At 38.4% G+C, this 19,065-nt stretch overlaps 1 protein-coding gene across 1 annotated transcript; it reads right to left on the bottom strand.

Moving 5' to 3' along the window:
- Window positions 1–1,358: 1,358 nt before the first annotated feature.
- c4b (complement 4B (Chido blood group)) lies at window positions 1,359–17,526 on the bottom strand. Its single transcript, XM_044034844.1, has 41 exons — window positions 17,409–17,526; window positions 17,137–17,326; window positions 16,639–16,816; window positions 16,478–16,548; window positions 16,309–16,397; window positions 16,143–16,225; window positions 15,959–16,046; window positions 15,518–15,641; window positions 15,263–15,404; window positions 14,219–14,331; window positions 13,979–14,128; window positions 13,729–13,896; window positions 13,447–13,638; window positions 12,523–12,666; window positions 12,323–12,446; window positions 11,914–11,985; window positions 11,614–11,823; window positions 11,407–11,521; window positions 10,783–10,853; window positions 10,546–10,685; window positions 10,251–10,466; window positions 10,097–10,148; window positions 9,916–10,005; window positions 9,618–9,821; window positions 8,653–8,728; window positions 7,927–8,116; window positions 7,714–7,809; window positions 7,245–7,407; window positions 6,587–6,780; window positions 6,000–6,155; window positions 5,823–5,882; window positions 5,649–5,739; window positions 5,400–5,562; window positions 4,633–4,723; window positions 4,139–4,213; window positions 3,919–4,021; window positions 3,735–3,824; window positions 3,539–3,643; window positions 3,347–3,430; window positions 1,802–1,934; window positions 1,359–1,726 (listed from the first exon to the last, which is right to left on the bottom strand). Exons 1-41 carry the CDS (start codon window positions 17,477–17,479, stop codon window positions 1,585–1,587), a joined length of 5,109 nt encoding a protein of 1,702 aa, XP_043890779.1. The 5' UTR covers window positions 17,480–17,526; the 3' UTR covers window positions 1,359–1,584.
- Window positions 17,527–19,065: the final 1,539 nt, after the last annotated feature.

The following is a 19,065-nucleotide window of genomic DNA, read 5'->3' on the forward strand; positions in this document are numbered from 1 at the left end:
GCCTTGTTGTTTTATTCATATTAATTTATTTGGCAAATGCATGATGATATCATCATGGTTCTGAGTGATTCAAGTGTCCAAATAAACCATGGTAGTGTAACAGTGTCCCAGTATCAACAATTATATATATATATGTTATACATTGTGTGAGAGGTTAAACTGTAACCGTACAATAATGAAGTCACCTCGTCACTATTTAAAGAAAAGGGCAACTGTCAGTGTAGTGTGGACTCCTGCGTGTGTGGTCCCACTCCATCAGAGACTGCATCGAGCGACAACCTCCAGCATCAGCTCTGCATTCCCTCAAATGCCCCACAGACCACCTTCAAAGCGCTGACCCTGTCTTGGCCTTTGGAAAAATAGCTGAAGACATACCTCCATTAACTAACTGCACACCTAAGAAAATACACCTGGACATACACGCATTTTATACAATTTCACAGTTGTCATTCAAGCATAATCTGGTGTTTAAAAGGGCGCACGTACAGCTGGAAAATATGTATTTACAAAAACAAAAAATCAAATAGATCTACCTGAACAACGAAACCTGTCACTCCATCTTTGTGAAGACTAGAGACGTTGTGTTGCACACACACATTGTTCCAAAACAGCCTGCTCACTTATAAGAAACCATTGATGTCGTCTGTGTATATATTTACTCTTTACTGATTCAAATTTAATGAAATATCTGATGGCAAAGGCTGAGACAGTGCTGCCATTGATTTGGCTTTGATTGAAGTGATGGTCAGTACTCCTACGTTGCTTACTTTGGAGCCAGGCTCAGAGATTAGAATAATATAAGCACATAAGCCTTTGCTTGTTCCTCACCTCTCCACCCATACCTCCCTTCCTTCCTCCCTCCCTCTCCTTCAGCACTGCTTCCTCCCATTGCCCCGCTTTCTCCCACCTCCCTCTACCATAGCAATTTATCAAGTTTAAACTACAATTATTGTGAGAATCCTGTAGCCCATGTCAAACCACATTTGATGGGCAACACATCAACTTTCTCTAAGGACGAGCTTTGGTCCTTGTAATTGGTCCCAACCCTGTTGCAGTGGATATCCACAGGGAGCAAGTGAGCCAGTCTCAAAATCCACTCTCTCTCCCTGTTCGTCATATTGCAGATGTTAAGTAAGGGGGGGGCTTTGAGGGAGGCTGCGTTGAAGACAGTGTCCCCTCTCACATCCTTTACAGCCAGTAGAAGAAAAAAAAAAATACAAATAAATAAACACCAGTACACCAAACCGAATCCCACTATTTGGATAAGTTTGTGGATACCCGCTCTTTTTCTCTGACCGTTGAGCGTCACGTCAAGTCGTACAACCCCTTCAGCAAAATACACAAATGCACTTGTTAGACGGCATTAAAATGTTTTTATTTGAAAGCTCATCACACATTAGACATTAAAACCAGAGCAGTTACAGTTTCAAATGCGGTAGAGAGACTGAATCTGTCTCCCTACTGTCAGATTTAAATGAGCTTAAACGTTTCAGTGCATTGAAAGTACACCACACCTAGTGTTTGTAAGCAACAAAGAAGTCAAATATCAGAAACCACGCCGACACTGCATCTCACGGGAGTATTTCACTGACTGCAGCCATCCACCTTGTACTCCCTGATGAAAGTGAAGAAGCCCCTGCAGGCAACGCGATGGATAGTTTTTTTACACTCTTCATCTGTTGGCTTTTGTTCAATCCAGGTGTTTGATTCCAACAGATACTGCATTCTACAATAGGAAAGAGGGAGAGTGAGCAAAATGAGGATCAATCAGCGTCAGACGTTTATGATACACTATACTTACGCTCCCGTTGAGTCAGTTGTGGAGCCATCTTTGCCCATGATGAGATACTGTCTCCCCAAATTCAACTCCCCTTTGCACTGACGCCTCATCACAAACACACGAATAGAATTTCCTTTGACAAGATGATCTCCATCTAACAGACAGATGACAGTTATTAAATGAATGCATGTCTTCCAATTATCTTACAAATATAAACCAAATGCCATGAAACTACTACTTTGTTGAATTTGTTCAATCACACAAACCTTTAAATGAGTTTCAGCATGTGATGCCTGAAACACATTTAGTAAGGAACCGCTTGTGTAGTCAATCTAAATCTCAATAGCTCTACTTTCACCATCTACACTTATATTACATAATATTATGAAATGATTCAGCCAGAGGAAATCTCGGTGTGTAAATGCCAAGGGCAGAAAGTGCTGATGAATGTGTGTGAACGCCAAGCCATCCGGTGGTATTTAATGAGGAAACCTCATTGGAGCTTGGAGGTACCTTGGAAAATCCCTGTCGCTTAACACGCCCGCTGCATCAAGAAATGCAACCTGAAACTGTTTTACAAAAATCAAAAATTTGCATTTGATTTTCAGTCTTGTATGAAGTACCTAAAAACTATCTTTCATGAAAATGACTTTGGTAGAAGTTGAAGTCACTTTTTTTATTTCTTAAAGTATATGACATATGACTGTATTTAAGTATCAAAAGTAATTTTCTGACATAAAATGCACTTACGTTTTAGAAGTAAAAGTATTAGAGTTAGGATTGAGCCATGGTCGCTCAGTGGTAGGGCAAGTTGTCTTTCAACTGAAAGGCTGTGAGATTAATTCCTGGCTCTGCTAGTCTATTTGTGTCCTTGAGCAAGACACTTAACCTCATGTTGCAGCATTTCAATGGGTATGAAAGATGTGTGAATGGCTATAAAACTATAGTGTAAAGCAGCTCATCAAGACTAGAAAAGCTCTATATAAATACAGACCATTACCAACTCTTCTACTTCTGATTCTATTTCGTATTAACGAGTAACAAAGATAGTTAGAGGAAATGTAATGGAGTTAAAGTCGCTAGAAATATAAATAACAAAGTAAAGTACAGATATGTGAATTATCTACTACTATTTGTACTTTGTTACATTACAACACTGCAGATTTCTCTCAGCCTGGATTTATTGGAAATAGACTGAAAGACACTGACAAGACCATCCAGCTTGTTATGAACAAAGTTTGCAAAAAAACAGACTGTGTGATGGTATGGGGGAGCATCAGTGCCCACTGCACGTACCACTATAATATGGAGACACATGCTTCTATTAGGATATTTCCAGGAACTCCATGTGTATTTCTGCAGGTCTCATTCTACATAACAGCAAAGCTGTGTGTGTTTGACCGGCCTGGCTGCAGTCCATCTGTCTCGAGTGGAGACAGAGGAAAAACGACATCCAAACCACAAGCTGTTGAGCATTTTTAGAAAGTGTCCCGACTTTTGTGGAAATGGGTTTGTATTTAAAAGTCAGTGTCATAAACTCTGTTAAGGGAGTAAGAGTTTACGTACGTGATCGAAGCACCTCGATCACTCTCGACTTGTAGATCTCAAAGTTGCTCTTCACTGAAACACTGAGCACTTCGACAATGTATCCTGGAAACAATTAAACATTCAGACGAGTGTAGAGTCAGTATAAAGTATGAAATAATGCAAACAACAATCAAATAATTGATACCATGTTATCTTCTGTGCAATACTAACCATAATCCACCACAGGGAAGAAGCAAGCATGTTGCAAACGATCATTCTTTGTCAGTCTTACATTCCTTTCTGATTTGAATGTCATTTTCGGTTTATGACATGGTCCTTCATTTAAAAAAAATGAACATAATGCAGTTTTAAGGGTTAATTTCAAAGGCACATTCACTCATGGGTGTTTTGGTCAGTGATGGCTTACGTTCTGCACACTGGCAAACATCCCCTGAACACAGTTTGGAGACCAGCTTGCTTCTTTGGGGGGCAGAGTAAAAGATAGTACACTTTTGGTCTGCAACGAAAATAATACACAGCCCATGATTTCTTGTTGAATTGAACATTGTCCCACCAATCACTTCCAATGAAGTGCTGAAAAGAATGCTTACTTGGTTCATAATAGTCATAGAACACAGCTGGAGCAGGCTGCAGAAGCCCAATGGGAACTGTCTGCTTAGCATCGAAATCAATACATTCCTCTGATTCAAAGAGCTGGTGAGAAAATCTCGTTTAGAATTGCTTTTATTGTTATTACACTTTTATACAACCAGGAATCCTGTTGGTAATGGACACGTGAAATCTGTGAGTGTAAATAGATTTTATTCTTACCTCATTGAAATAGATCAGCACCCTTCCATAGTTGACTTCATAATGGGCAATGTATTGCTCAGGTGTCTGCTTTAGCTGGTAGGAGAAATTCATTTTCATGAACTTTTTGCAATTATAACAAAAGAAAAGAGCTGTGTTTTTAAAAACAAAAAATAGGATAATCTCGGTTAACAAATGACTTAAAGCTGCTGTCAGTGAAATTCTTTCGTTAAACTAGATATTATGCTCCTGACTGTGACAGCTATCACTGCTCTTGAGTGTTTGGTCAGTGACGTCAGTCTCTCATTCTCTCAGGGTTAGAAGGTAGATTCAGATTTGCTGTTGGAACCGGTTATGGTACAAGTCACTTAGCAGGTGCCTAACGTCCATGAAACACATTAAAATGTGTCAAACGTTGCAGCTGGATTGGTGCAAAAAGTAAATAAAACATGATACGAAATATCTCCCATCACTAAAGGTTCAAGGTGATGAGGAGGCAGTAGAGAGCAACTAACCTTGTCCAGGTCCGCAATTACTACTTCGAACCCACTGAGTAGTGTGATGTCAGCAATGGCCATGCCAGTGAGACTGTAGTTCATACTGTGACTACACACACACACACACACACACACACACACAAAAGGAAGACTTGGGTCAGAATTTTTGATTTCTTCCAGTTAAGTTCATTTTCTCACGAGTCTCACAAGAAAAACTGTTCGAGCAGGCTACATTTTGAATTCAAAGGTCCAAGCCCCTTTCTTCAGACTTTCCTCCGAAGCTCCGCCTCCAGAGCACAGGAACTCATAACGAACACGGATTCACGAGCAGCGTCAGTATCTTTCGGTACTTTTCTGTGTTTTTTTTGGATACTTGTTCAACGTGATGATGAAAAACAACAAATACTTCTACAAAATTCGCAAAGATATAAAGTTAAACTACTGGTCCAGTAGAAACAGAGCCACCATGTATCACTATGCAGCCCGTTCTGGGTTTTCAGTTGTCACCACCATTCAAACGCAGCACCGATGTTCCGTCTTGGATCGCCCCGCATCAGTCTTTTTCTTGGCAGGAGCTCCCCCAAAAAACGTCTTTCGTTTGCAACCAACACCTGTTGTTGGCACCTTTTGCTGCAACTGTCTCGTTGGGTTTAGCGAGCTAGCATAAGCTCTGGCGTTGTCTTCTGAGCATGCATGATTAGTGCACAAAGAAGTGTACATGCATGGGGGAGGAGAAAATGATCTCCCACAATACCTGTAAACAAAAAGAATGTCACTGAACTGACCTGACACAGACTCTGTAAGTGACAGTTTGGACTGAACTCAGGTTGTTATCGACGTCTCTCCTTTTTCGGTCATGACTGTCAGATTCCTCTGTGCCTGGGATTGGATCCTTTCCCATATTGGTATCGTAGTCATCGTAGTATTCATAGGTTTCTATAACCTTAGCTATGAGGACATGTGTTAATGTAACCATGTAGCTTTTTTTCAGCAATATCTTTCGTTGTGATTTGACATCAGTGACAAAAACTCACAAGTGTATTTTACTTTGCCCGTCACTGTGACACGGATAGACAGCTTGGTACAGTCATCCTTGGGTCCCAGAAGATTGTAAGCCTTTACAATCTGTCAAGGAGATTTGTGATTTTCTGTAAATCGTACATTTTTTTTCGCTTCACATTAACGTACAAAAAATGAGTAAAACTTACTTTTACTTTGACTTTTCCTTTCCCTGACAACTGCATGTTAATCTGACTCCCTAAAAATTTCTGGGACATTCGACACAAGACAAAAGAAGTCATTTCAGGATAAGATAAAAAAAAAACAACAAAAAAAAACGTGCAAATATTTGCTAGTGTATGTAAGTGTACTATGTTCTTTGATACCTTCAGGCTTGTCTCCACCCTCTTCTTATTTTCCAGGACAAGCTTCACAATGTCACTCTTATGTGGTACAGTGAAGTCTGCAATTACAGTTGATGCGGGATCAACAGGCCTCTTCAGCTCATACTCAGCGAGGGCTTCCAGTGCCATGAGGGTGTCCTGGACATGGTAAGAAAACACTGATAATATAGTATATAATATTTACATGCTGACAGTTAGATCCATGGTTCTCAAACTGTGGTATGTGTACCACCAGCAGTACGCGAGCTTCCTCTGGTGGTACTTGGAGAAAGTCTATTGTATCTACCAGGGTATGTGATCGGAGTGGAGCTGATGAATTTTGATTAGAGGGCGTAGGACTCCATCTTCATCTAATGTCACTATACCAGTGTGGGAAGTATGTGTGAGGAAGAGGAGGATGATGAGAGAGTAAATGATCTTATTGGGAATGAAGAGTCCCAATAAGATCAACGTGTGGCGATAATGATGTTACTTCAAGGGATCACTATTTTCCCAGCGAGTACTCGTGTAAAACGTTTGAGAACCACTATCTTGGATGATTCTTCATGATGCCTATGTCTACAGATCACCTGTGAGGAGGCGTAGCCTCCAAAATAGTTTTCTTGGGTGATTAACCAGCAGGCTGCTTTGTCTGCCCATTCTCTATGTTGAAGTGCCACTGCAGTTAGAAGGGCATAGGCTGTTGTTTCTATAGTGATGCTGTCAGCCTTCCCTTGATTCGGTGGGCTCTTATCTGTTGTCCACAGATAACAGCCATCCTTCCCTGGTGAAAAAGAAACAGACATATGTATCATGTGAGTGAAACACATTTCTTTCAGGCAGTTAATGTTCTGGATTTGCCAAAACAAGGTGGACAGTAACATTAGACTTTCTCCACTCCTCAGGTGAGCTTTCTGAAAGGTTCACTGCCGTACCGCTTTACTAGCACAGCTGTGATGCTTCCGCCTTCTTTCCATCAGTCGTGGCGTACAACACATCACTCAGTGTGCAGTGCTGATGTGTCACCAGGTGACGCGGAAAAACACACAACTACTATACTAAGGAACATAGAGAAATGTATAAGCTGATTGGCTTCATCAGCATGTGGGACCTCTTTGACAACGGTTTTAATGTAGTGGGCATTTACTCACATTTAAAAGTCCAAAAAAATCCATTGTGTAAGATGAAGTTACATACAGTGCATATACCATAAAGGATTCTAATAATACCAGATTAGATTAGACATGCCTTCCATAGCCAGTGCTTGAAGTTTTGTCCAGGCCCGTGTGATATTTGATCCCTCCTCCAGGCACACTGCGAGGCAGTAGGCTGTGGTGGCAATAGCATACGGATGCTGAAGCTTCTCCAGATGTAACATGAGATATGATGTTGATCTTGAAATGCTTGCTTTCTGGTAGAAAGTTGCATAAAGGGAGGCAGTCAGTTGAACCATACTAAAAACTATACTGCTAATACTAATTATAACAGGAAGTCATAGTAGCAGATCAGTGTTCGTAGAAGTGCTATGGACCAAATGCTCACTGATGTTTAACAGGCACACCTTTTATTTATCCTGCTTTAGTGATAAAACCTTTGAAATTAGACTTCCTGATGATGCTAGTTGGGCATCACCATTGTCATTAAATACGTACGTACGTAGAAATATGTAGGTCTTAATGCCGTAACACACGGGACATTCAGTCTTACGTGATCTTACCACAGCAATCTCTGTATCTTCTGGCAGGAAGTCAAGTGACCATTGTAGAGAAACAGTTATGAAAGCCGTCATGGATGCCACCTGGTCTTTGCCGATCTACGTCAAACACACAGGGACAATAATGCATTCAAAACAGTGTTGCTCATTTTGCTGCCATGTCTTTCATACACTATACTGTATATGTTTGGACATGAACACATACACTGTACTTACCAGGACGCCTCTGTGCAACACAGGATGTGGGTCAATGAATGACCCATCTGTCTGCTGTGCTGAGAGCAAGTATCTGACAGAGAGCGAAATATCATCTAGTGGTAAAGTCGTTTTCAGGCCCTGCTCTCCCAAACCTCCTCTCTGACGCTGAGCCACCAAGGACATAACTTTTACAACAAGGGCAGTCACCCTATATGGACAAGAGGAAGACCATAGAGGAGCAGAGTCAAAGCTATGCATGGAGGGAAGACGGCTGATTTAAAGTATGACATTCTGGAAATTGATAAATTAGATTTGTCTTATGAGATGTGATTATGATGTGAATTGGTGTGAATTCATTAGAAATATTAAAATCCTGTTACAGTCACACGACAAAAGCACATTTTTACCAAACGTCTAAGGCCAAATGAAGAGTTTGAAATGAGGGTCCTGAGAAAGTCAACTTGGATGTTATGGACAGGAACTTGTTGAGCATAAAAATGAAAATGAATAAAAATGGGACACTAAATACAGTCAATTTACTCACTCACTCACTCAATCATCTTCTACCACCTTTAAAGTAACAGTAATGAGTGATTTCCTGTTTATATCACTCCTTCGAATTCATATTCACTCCTTCTGAATACCAGAATCATTTTCAATGCCTAACAAAGACTTTAATAACTTTTACTTTGACCTTGAATAATAAGCTTTAACACAGGCACAAGTAACATGAAACAAACTCACCAATTACTAGATGGCACTGAACTAAATGCTCGATAAGATCCATCGGCTTTTTTGTAGGATAAAATCCTCGTAATACCTGACAAAAAAAACGTTAGTTTAAAACAAAATAACATATTTAGCCTTGTTAGTGTGGGTGCAACATTCATTACTACATAAATATGTGAAATAAGATAATGAAGTTAAAAGCTAGTACAGATTTGCCATTTATGCTCTATGGCAGGGGTAGGGAACCTATGGCTCGCGAGCCAGGTGTGGCTCTTTTGATGATTTCATCTGGCTCGCAGATTTCGGCTTTTCAGATAAAACATAAAATATTATCACTTGTTTTAATCCATCCATCGATTTTAGAAGTGGAGGAAACGCAAGTGAATGACATAAATGCAGCACCGTTCTATTCCCTGGCTTTGGATGAGTCAACAGACGTAAGTCATTTGTCGCAGTTCAGTGTGATTGCAAGATATGCTGCTGGTGACACACTGCGCGAAGAAAGTCTTGCTGTTCTGCCAATAAAAGGGTCCACAAGAACCAGAAGTCGCATTAATGGTGAGTATTATAACAACATTATTTAAAAGAATAAATTCAGAGGCTTATTATACTCACATTTAGTTAAATTCAGTCTTAAAATATATTATATGGCTCTCACTGAAATAAATTTGCAAATATTTTGCTTTCATGGCTCTCTGAGTCAAAAAGGTTCCCGACCCCTGCTCTATGGAGTGACCTGGAAGCTGAAACATATTTACCTTACTGCTTTGTTTCCTCGAATTCATGAAATTTACAACTTGTAACCACCTCTCTGTACTTGAATATCTTGCCTTTTGGTAGCTGGCATATAGATTCAGTGGGGTCTAAAAGCATATTTGGAATGTGCTAAAACTGATATTTTGAATTTACTTATCAGCTTTTAAGGTAATCACAACTAATGCCCCCAAATTGTTGATGTTTTTAACTGAATTTGTTCATACCTTGCATAACGTTTTCCAGAGTCTCATCTCTTTTACCAGGAGGAAGGTTAAACCACTGCTCGCTTAGATCAAGGTAACGGAGGGCTGAAGCTGTGGGAGCAAGCCCTGTCATTGTCTGCTCCAAACATCCTGTAGGCAGCACGATCAGTTTAGCCACCTTCTCCGGAGAAAGAAGGTTCTTCGCTTGTGAGTGAAATTCATTCTCTGTGAGAACAGGTGACAACGTTGAAAATGTAAGACACTGTCCTTGAAAAGGATTTGTGAATTGTCTGTCTTTGTCTAACAGAAGACACAATACCTTCTGCTGAAATGAAAATATTGGACCCGGAGTTGGGGATTGTTTCATCTGGAAAACCTCCATCAATACGTATGGTCCTTACACTCTTCCCTATTATGACAGAGAGAAATAAATTGTTTAAATCAAACCCTTATACAGTATATTGGAGAACAAAAATGATGTCAAATATGCAACAACTTACCATCTAATTTAATCACTATGGTTTCGCATTCTCTCTGTTCTAATCCTTCTGTCTACAACAAGCAAAAAACATGTCACCATATGTGTTTTGTCCTGTAGGCCTCGCCAGTAAAATGCCAATTTTGCAGAGATAAAATCATTTCTTGGTCACTTACCAGCACATTCAAACTCTTCTCAATCGCATCTATTCCCACCTCATTAATTATGTCATAGAGACGTATTTTGATGGGTATTTGCCCGGACACCATGGGGGCGGCAGAGAAAGAGACAAACTGTGAAGACTCAGATTTCACAGTGATGTTAACAAAGGCTGCGGTGGTGGCTGAGCCAGGGGAGCAAAGCCCTTCAGTTTGCTCCATATGAACTGCCAACTGTAAAAAATGCAGGTGTTCACACAGAGAAAATGATCAAGATCATGTAACAGGCGTCTCAGCATTAGGACATAGTTACCTCTAGGTCGTCTCGGCCGTAGTTGTAGATAACAGGAGAAATGAACATTTGCTCGTATTTTTTCACTGAGTAGGGCAGTCTCAGAGACACAAATGTCCTCTTCACGGCTTTGATCTCAGTCGGTTTGACGACACAGAAACCTGAGTAACACATGAGGGAGTATAATGAGTTGCAGTTATATCTAAACAAATATCTAATGTGCATTTTGTAAATTTTTTGAAGCCCGCTGGTTATTACCAGTGGCAGCAGATAATGTGATGATTTGAAGTTCCCACGTGGTGATGGAATCAGGAAGAGCCAAACTATACCTACAACAGTTATCATGCCAGAGAGAATATATTATTTAACTGTTAGTGCTCACGCGGCAAGCGGGGAGGGGGGTGTTTATAGGTCACATTCAGGCTTTAAAAAATGCATTGTTGAGTCTATGTATGATTCATTTTATATTGCATTTTTAGTAGTTATATGAAGTAGAAATAATTGTGCAGAAGTCACAAATAGACTTTGAACTATTTCCAAATTTCATAAATTCAATCTGATTTAAAAACATTTTAGTAATTTTTGCTCAGGCGTGTTTATATAGTTGGTGAAAATGAAATGTATTTTTCATCAGATTGCCAAGGTCGTGCTGAAAAAAAGGATCTAAGACACTCTATATTGCACTTTCTTGTAGCCTCTGTACAGAATATACTGTACTTTAAACGTAATGGAAAAAAGCAGCCAAAATGCTCTGTGTTCAAAGGGTTAAACAGCAGAACAAATCATACTGACGCTCTCTGTACACTACAGGCATTTAGCCAGATTTCAATGTCTGTGGTCACCATATTTCAGTGGAAAAGAAAATATTACTGATTTGTTTACCTTTGTTTACCATTTACTTCAATTTCGTTGAATGCAAAGCTGGGAGGAAAAATTCGTCGAATGTACTGACTGGCAGGGTCCAAGAAGAACTCTTCGATGTCTTCAACACTTGCCGCTTAAAAAAGAGAGAAAATGGTATGTTTGTTTCTAAATTCTGTAGTAATCTCACTATAGTTATTTAATTTAATTGGTCAAATTGTCTCTCACTCCGGCCAAGTCCTTTCTCTGCCTCCTCTTGTATTTTTTTCTGCATCAGACGCTGTGCTTCCAGGCAGCATTTCAAAAAGATGTCCGCACAAGCTTGATTGCGTTTCACCAGAGACATGCGCTTTGCTCTTTGCTGACATGTTAGTGTCATAGGTATGAGAGAAAACCCATGATCACAACACTCATGTTCCAATTTGGAAAAGTTAGATTCTGAGTGAAAAAGTGAAAAAAGAAAAATGCACAAGTTAATATCTTTCCTTTTCCACAGACCAACGTTGTAATACAAGAATATTGTCTTACTGAAGGTCATCATTTCCTGGTTGAGGTCCACAGAGCGTTTTTTTCGTGAGGATTGTGAGTCACAGTGAGAATCTAGAAAATACGCACAACATTTCAATCACATTTCAAGGACATTTTTGCTCCATTGCAGTGGGTACATACATTTCATATTGTATTTAAGTACATGTGAGTTAATTTACTATTTTATTATAACTTTTTAATCTTCAAAATGTAGTATCGCACAATTTAAACTGTAATTCAGAAGTCATTCATTCAATTATTAACAAAAAATACATGCAGAATGGTATTAAGGGATGACCACACTTCAATATAATCAATATTTTATAGAAATTAAAATTATTGACAAACAAGGTCAGAAAAAAAAGAAGTTTAGAAGAATTTAAGTGATAAAAACTTGTTTTGGTCACACCATGTTTCCACCCTGACTGCGAATGAGTTACAAACGATAGGCCTGCATCTTTTAGTCCAGATACTGAGTCCCTTCCTCCACCGTATGAGCAGCCAAGATCATATGACTGCATGGCAGAAAACACCTGAAAAAGGAAGCAAAAGCTTGTACTTCATCTATTGGGATATTGAGTGTATTAATAGAGAATATGCGAGTCGTACCTGTTTGGCTGTCAGTCTATTGTCAGTATTGAGAGCGTAGAAGGCTTTATCCACAGCAAGCAGAGCCACTTTGGCTTTCTGACCATGTAAATCAATGTCTAGCACTGATTGTTTTCCAGGTTCAAAAGGCCCTTTTTGTTCTACCTGATATTGAAATAGGTGTATTACAGAGATTTACTAAATACTATTTATAAATACTATTCACAAGCCCGAACAAAACACTGATACAGATGTAAACACAGATGTGTTCATTTTATGGTGGTTATACAGTGTACATACATACATATGTGTATATATATATATATATATACATATATATGGTTATATATATATATGTACTTTATATACATATACACACACATACGTATATATATATATATATGTGCAGAGGTGGAAGGTAATAGATTACATTTACTCGCGTTACTGTAATTGAGTAGGTTTTTTGTACTTGTGGACAGGTGAACGATGAGGACAGGTGAATGAATGATGAGGACAGGAGAACTTGATTTAAAATTTAAAATTTAAAATGTGTTTGCATATTTTATTTTGGCAGCACTTTAATTTGTAAAGGTTTGCCTTTAATTAAAAACAATTCATGTGTCATTTTCACACAGGAACAAAGGGCACAGAGCACAGGAAAGAACCCCAAGCTACTTTTTTACTTTAACTTGAGCACATGTTTTTTAGACCAGTACTTTAACTTGTTCTTAAGTAAAAGTGAATCAAAAATAATGGTCATTTTACTTGAGAAGAATACTGTATTTCAGTACTCTTTCCACCTCTGTATATGTGTCTATATATATATATATATATATATGCCTGTGTCTTAAGCATTTGTTCAAATCAACAGTGACAGGGGAGGTAAAGTTCTGTTTGTCCACTGTCTCTGCCTAGAGTGTGCTCGTATCGGCTCTGTTTACTCACCTTGACCTTTATCTCACATTCATCCCTGACATCCACCCACACTGAGTCAGAAATGACGTCACCGGGCTCATTGTAGAAGTAGCCAATTAGACGGAAGGATGGAACCATATCATGTGTAATCAGTAAGTTGTCTTTAACTGAACTGCCAAAAGGGAGACGTCCACTTTTTATCAGGATCCCACGGCTCAGGACCTGCAAGAGAAACAAACCAAACAGTTTAATCGTGACAAAGTGCTGCTCTTCCTTCTCTGGATGCATCAAGCTGCATTTGATTCAGCTCACCATGTAGTAAATAAACCTATTTGTCTGACCATTCAGGGTGCTGTATGTCACTGAAAGAAAATCTCCCACAGAGTACATTCTGGGGGTAAAACTGATGTAAAGGTAGCTGGCACTTGAAGATGATGTGCGTCCAATTGTTTTCTTCTGTTGCAGGTCATCTGCCGTCACCTATGGAGCCAGAGGTGGAAACAGTTAAAACTGCACAATAACAAAAAAAAGAACTGAGAAGATGTTTTTTAGGGCTACCAACTTCAACGGTGAGAGGAGTTGTAGAGTCAATATTAAAGGTATGAAACATTGCCCCCTCCTGGTCAGTAATGCCTTGCCCAGAAGATCCTTGTATGACAGTCCTCACTGGCACACCACTTGCTGGAGAGCCGTCTGGGTGACGCATGATCACCTGTAATGAAAACAAGACATTTGAGACATCATTAAAAACTCAGTGTTACAGTTAGCTGTGTATCTGGGTTTTTTTTAGGTTCATGCATACCACCACATCTAGTGGGAACCCAGGTGGTAAGTAAGAGCGAGTGCGAGACAGATCCATGGTGTATTTGTGGGAGAGGACAGGAAGATGATCTTCTGCCTCTTGCATTTCACCACCTGGACCAAATAAAGCACAGAAATATCTGTCACCTAATAAAACTTAAATAATAAAATAATACTACTTAAATAATAAAAAATTATATGTATATATATATATGTATATGTATATATATATATACATATAATTTTTACTAATTATTATTCCTACCATGATAACATCAACCAGTAAAAATCACTTTATGATTTTATAATATTAACTGTTAGGATTAACAGTATACATTCTAAAGTATAAGCACCCTTAAAGTATACAATGGGTTGGTGTACATGTGCAACCGATGTCTTAACATACAATTTATCGTATTACACGACTTTACAGTTTACAGTGCACATGCTACGAAACACCAGATTAATTTGATGAATTATCTCTATGCCATAAATATATTCAATAACAAAAACATACGGTCCAGCGTGTGGTTCACTTGCGGCCCCACGCTCAATTTCCTGTGGCCCCACACTTATATACACTATATTAATTAATATTTTCTTTTATAATATTAGTAATATATTTAATGTGTCCCATAATAAATGTAATGTCTACATTTCTATATTATCGATTTCATTTTTTGATGTCATTTACAGATTCATTTTGTATCATAAATATGTTTTTTTTTTTTGTGAACTATTAATCAAAAACAGTATTGCCCTGAATAATTTTAATTTGTAGTATCATGACGGATTATCAACCTAAAATTTGAATTCCAAATCACTGAACAGAACAGACGCCGTAACATTTATGTAAAAGGCTAATTCTAAGGCTGTGAAAGCAATTACACACTTGTAAAAACTTATTGGTAGTAATTTAAATTCCTTTCTACCTTTCTAAATGTAACACACTGGTCTTTTAAATAGTCATTAATATTAAGTACAACTATTTGTTCTTTATTTTACTCATAACCAGTGGTTTGCTGAGTGACTCTGTGTCCTTTACTTTCTATGTCGGTGACAAATACTGCCAGATAGACTTGTGCTCCCCTCTCCTGTAAACCAGCAAGTGTCAGGTTCTTTTCTTTCTGGAGTTGATCGTTTATCTTTGCTATGGGCAGAGAAACTGTTGCTTCTCCATTCTGGACCTGCAAATGAAAAGTGAGAATAAAATGTTGCATGTCAAGTCATGAGGTTCAGAGATAGGCATAAATGTCACCAGTTTATCTGGTTTCAAACTTTGAAATAGGTGTTTACTCACTGAACCGGTCAGTTCCAGTCCTTTGACGAAGACAGGTATAGTTTTTTGATTACGACTTTCAGGTTTTAGTCCCACTCCAAATTTGCAGTAATAAGCCCCTTTGACTTTTTCACCATGTGTATATCTATTGGAAGAAAATGAAATATTAGCATGTGACAATAATATATATATATATATTTTATATGATTTAACAGATGTCACTTTTGCAGAGGTTTATGTTTATGTTTGTTCTTTTTTAGCCCTTGTTAGCTTAGTATGTAACCAACAGCAACAACAACAACAACAACAGCCTTCTTCTCCATTCAACTCTAAAGAGCTGGCGAACTAAACCATTCCTCACTGGGCTGTAAATATTGCTATAACCTTTTTTTAACCTTTTCAACTTTACAGCGTAATAGCTCAAAATTGAGCAGATTTGATGGAAATAGAAACAACACTCACATGGCTGATATGGTGAAGACAACATGTTTGGCACTCAACAAAATGTAGTTCTGCTCCAGTTTGATGTCAACTCCAAAACTTGGCAAAACTAGAGTGCAAAAAAAATATTTTTTTATGGAACATCACAACTGTTCTGTTAGTTTGTTTGTTTAAAAAAAGAAAACCAATCAAATCTGCAGCTTACCAAATCTTTGGACTTTGAACTCTCGAGACACGGCGTTTGCGTTGTCACCTTCAAAGTGAGCTGAAATCGTCCATGTGCCCATTCTAACACAAAATAGACACTTGTTATAATGTGAGAGTTGCTTGTTGGTGTGAGTCAAGCTTCATGTAAATGTGTTGTCACATACTCAGAAACATCAGGTATGGGGAATGTGCCTTTTATTATTCCGTCCTTTGCACTCGTGATGGATTTCTGTATCCTATTTCCAGCTGCATTCTGTCATACAATAATCAAAGCATGAACCTTTTGTAGATCCTTTAAATTCCTCTTTACACCTTAAGGAGATATTTACTCACAAGCACTGATGTGTGGAGTGTGTCCCCATGAGGCCTGAGCATATGGTCAAGGGTAAAAATCCGGTAATGCACTAGAAGAGATTTAAAAACAAGCTTTCCTAAATCAGATGCAGAATTATTTCACACCGTTTTACCTTTATTCACATTTCTTTCAAATGTACCTTTCTCTGTTGGGTTGTAGGCTGGCTGGTTGGTCTGAATGAAGATGTAGCCCCTGTGCTTTGATACCAGGACCTTTATAAATTTTCTCTTATTGAAGGTCCTGCTTTCTGCCACGACCAGAAGGTAAGAAGGGGGATATTTTGGAGGCGGTAACCTTGACATAATTGCACTGTTTATCTGTAAAGATGCAAATTATTAGTTTGGGTCAATAACATCCATGCATTGTCTACCACTTTGTCTTCTACATGAGGGTCATGGGTGCTGATCCCAAATGACTTGAAAAGGCGGGGTACACCCTGTGCAGGTCTCCAGTCCATAGCAGACTAAGAAAAACAACCATTCACTTACACACTTAGAATCCAGAGGGAACCCAAACACACATGGGGAGAACATGCATTTAAAAACCTTTGTTCTGATCTTTGCGCTGCAAAGTCCAGCGCAGTGACATTTCACTTCATATTTGTCTGCTTTGTGCATGAGTGACAACATTTTCTTACCTTGAGCTCAACTGTTACGACGTCCTTCTTTTCTGTACAGGAGACCATTTCCTTTGAAGACACAACAGTGCCAGTGCTTTCATGCTCCAGGTAGAGAATTACAGGTGTGTTATGATGCTGTTTTCCCATCTGGACAAACACTTTCTCACCAACTCCCACATGAAACACATGTGGAGCTGAAATGAGGAATCTGTACACAAAGGAAAATCTTATTCCCAAATAACTTGATATTATATTACAATATAGATTTGAAAGGCTATTCCTAGATTTACCTGTTTTCTGTTGAGCCCCCTGTTTCCACAGTCAAGGCGAGGAGCAGCAGTGAAACGATGTGACAATCCATTGTGCAGCTTCTATTGCTCTGACACAGGATTCACATCAACTGAGGTTTTGTGTAATGTTTATCCCTCTATTTCTCAATCAGTGGATGCTTTAGTTAGTCCACCCGCCCCCCTCCCTCTTTTATTTCCCTTCTGACAAAATGAAGAAATATCAAACGTTCCTCATTCCTCATTAATGTGTGTTTGGCACATTAGCATGTGCCAAAGGGCAAAACATAATCTGAAAAAATAAAAATAAAAAAAATCATCATGCTGTGTATGAGCACCAGTTTGCACACATTTACATGTATAGAAGAAAATGTGAATCTTTAAATCCAAACTTAAAACATATTTATTCAGAATGTCTTTTAATACCCAGTAGTGTGGTGACAGTTTTTATTCTTTTAATTCACTTTTTATTCTTGTGTGTTTTCATGTTTTGAATTATGTTTCATGAACTACTTTTTTAATGCTGTGTGTCTGTAATGCTTTTTGTAATGATTTTATATCTAAGTCAATTTTGAAGTGCTTCTTGGCTTGAAGCGTGAACATTGTTTGTTATTATTTCACAATGTTTAACCATTCTCTCATTGGTTATCGCCAGTCAGCTGGATTCCCACAAATCATGTGATTTACAAGAAACTGAGTTTTGGCTCATCCCCCCTCATGTGGAGGATAAAGTGGTAGAAAATGGCTGGATGGATGGAGTTCTGGCTCTTTGGGCTTGGGGCAGGTTGAGCACAGATTGCTTTAATAATTCAGGGATGATCAAGTAAATCTGCAATTTTTCTCACTCTCTTTCTTGTGTCACTAGCTACAGAAACAACCCACTATAAATGCCATGTGCAATTTATTTGTAATGTAATTCTTCTGAGTGTCCATCAGCTCACTGATGCTTTGCGGACTGGTATTTAAAAAAAGTTTTCAAATTGAGTTAGGATCTGGAAATTGTAAACAAGATTAATGACAAAGACGCACAGACCAAGATCAGAGACTTTATTTTCTCCACATGAAAGTCTTTATGAAAATAATAGAATCACTTTTTAACAGGATGCATCATGATATTCAACATAAAACACTTAAACATTTAAACTCACGTTTAGAAAATGGCAATTAAATGTGTCACATGTTTACAGCTTTGGTTGTATCTGAACATGCAACAAATCTGTTGGTTTTGTTCCGATTTCCCGCCTTGAAAGGGTCTCCTCAAACATTTTGTGAAGATTGAATTGTCATTTAAATTCTGTGTAACTTTTCAGCAATAACCCAGAATCTTAACAAAACATATAACTCTGCTTTTTCATTTATTCACATAACTAAAATGAGTAAATCATGGTCCTTTAAATCCAGTATTTATTTGGTACATACATACATTCCATTCCACTTCACCAACCACAAACATCATTGATCAAAATCAAAGTCAGTTTACTTGTTTCATAATATGTTCATACATACACTGAAAAAGAGGAAAAACAGAACAATTTTTAGCCTTTTGGAACTTGACGAAAAGCTTAAAAACTGGCTGCCTTGCTGCAACTCTGGAGAAATTAAAGAAACAGATTAAGGAACTGAAAAGTTTATTTCTAGGGTCTGGAAACTCAGTGAATTG

The sequence above is a fragment of the Solea senegalensis genome, linkage group LG9 (assembly GCF_019176455.1).
Source record: "Solea senegalensis isolate Sse05_10M linkage group LG9, IFAPA_SoseM_1, whole genome shotgun sequence".
In the NCBI taxonomy this organism is placed as follows: domain Eukaryota; kingdom Metazoa; phylum Chordata; class Actinopteri; order Pleuronectiformes; family Soleidae; genus Solea; species Solea senegalensis.

What these genes read in the sequence shown, in the direction of transcription:
- c4b (XM_044034844.1), bottom strand. Translation starts at nt 17,479, where the DNA reads ATGGATTGTCACATCGTTTCACTGCTGCTCCTCGCCTTGACTGTGGAA. An exon ending in TGTTGCACAGAGGCGTCCTG is followed by an intron (nt 7,810 to 7,926) that starts GTAAGTACAGTG and finishes TGTTTGACGTAG; the next exon opens with ATCGGCAAAGACCAGGTGGC. An exon ending in TAATTGCGGACCTGGACAAG is followed by an intron (nt 4,214 to 4,632) that starts GTTAGTTGCTCT and finishes TTCTCCTACCAG; the next exon opens with CTAAAGCAGACACCTGAGCA.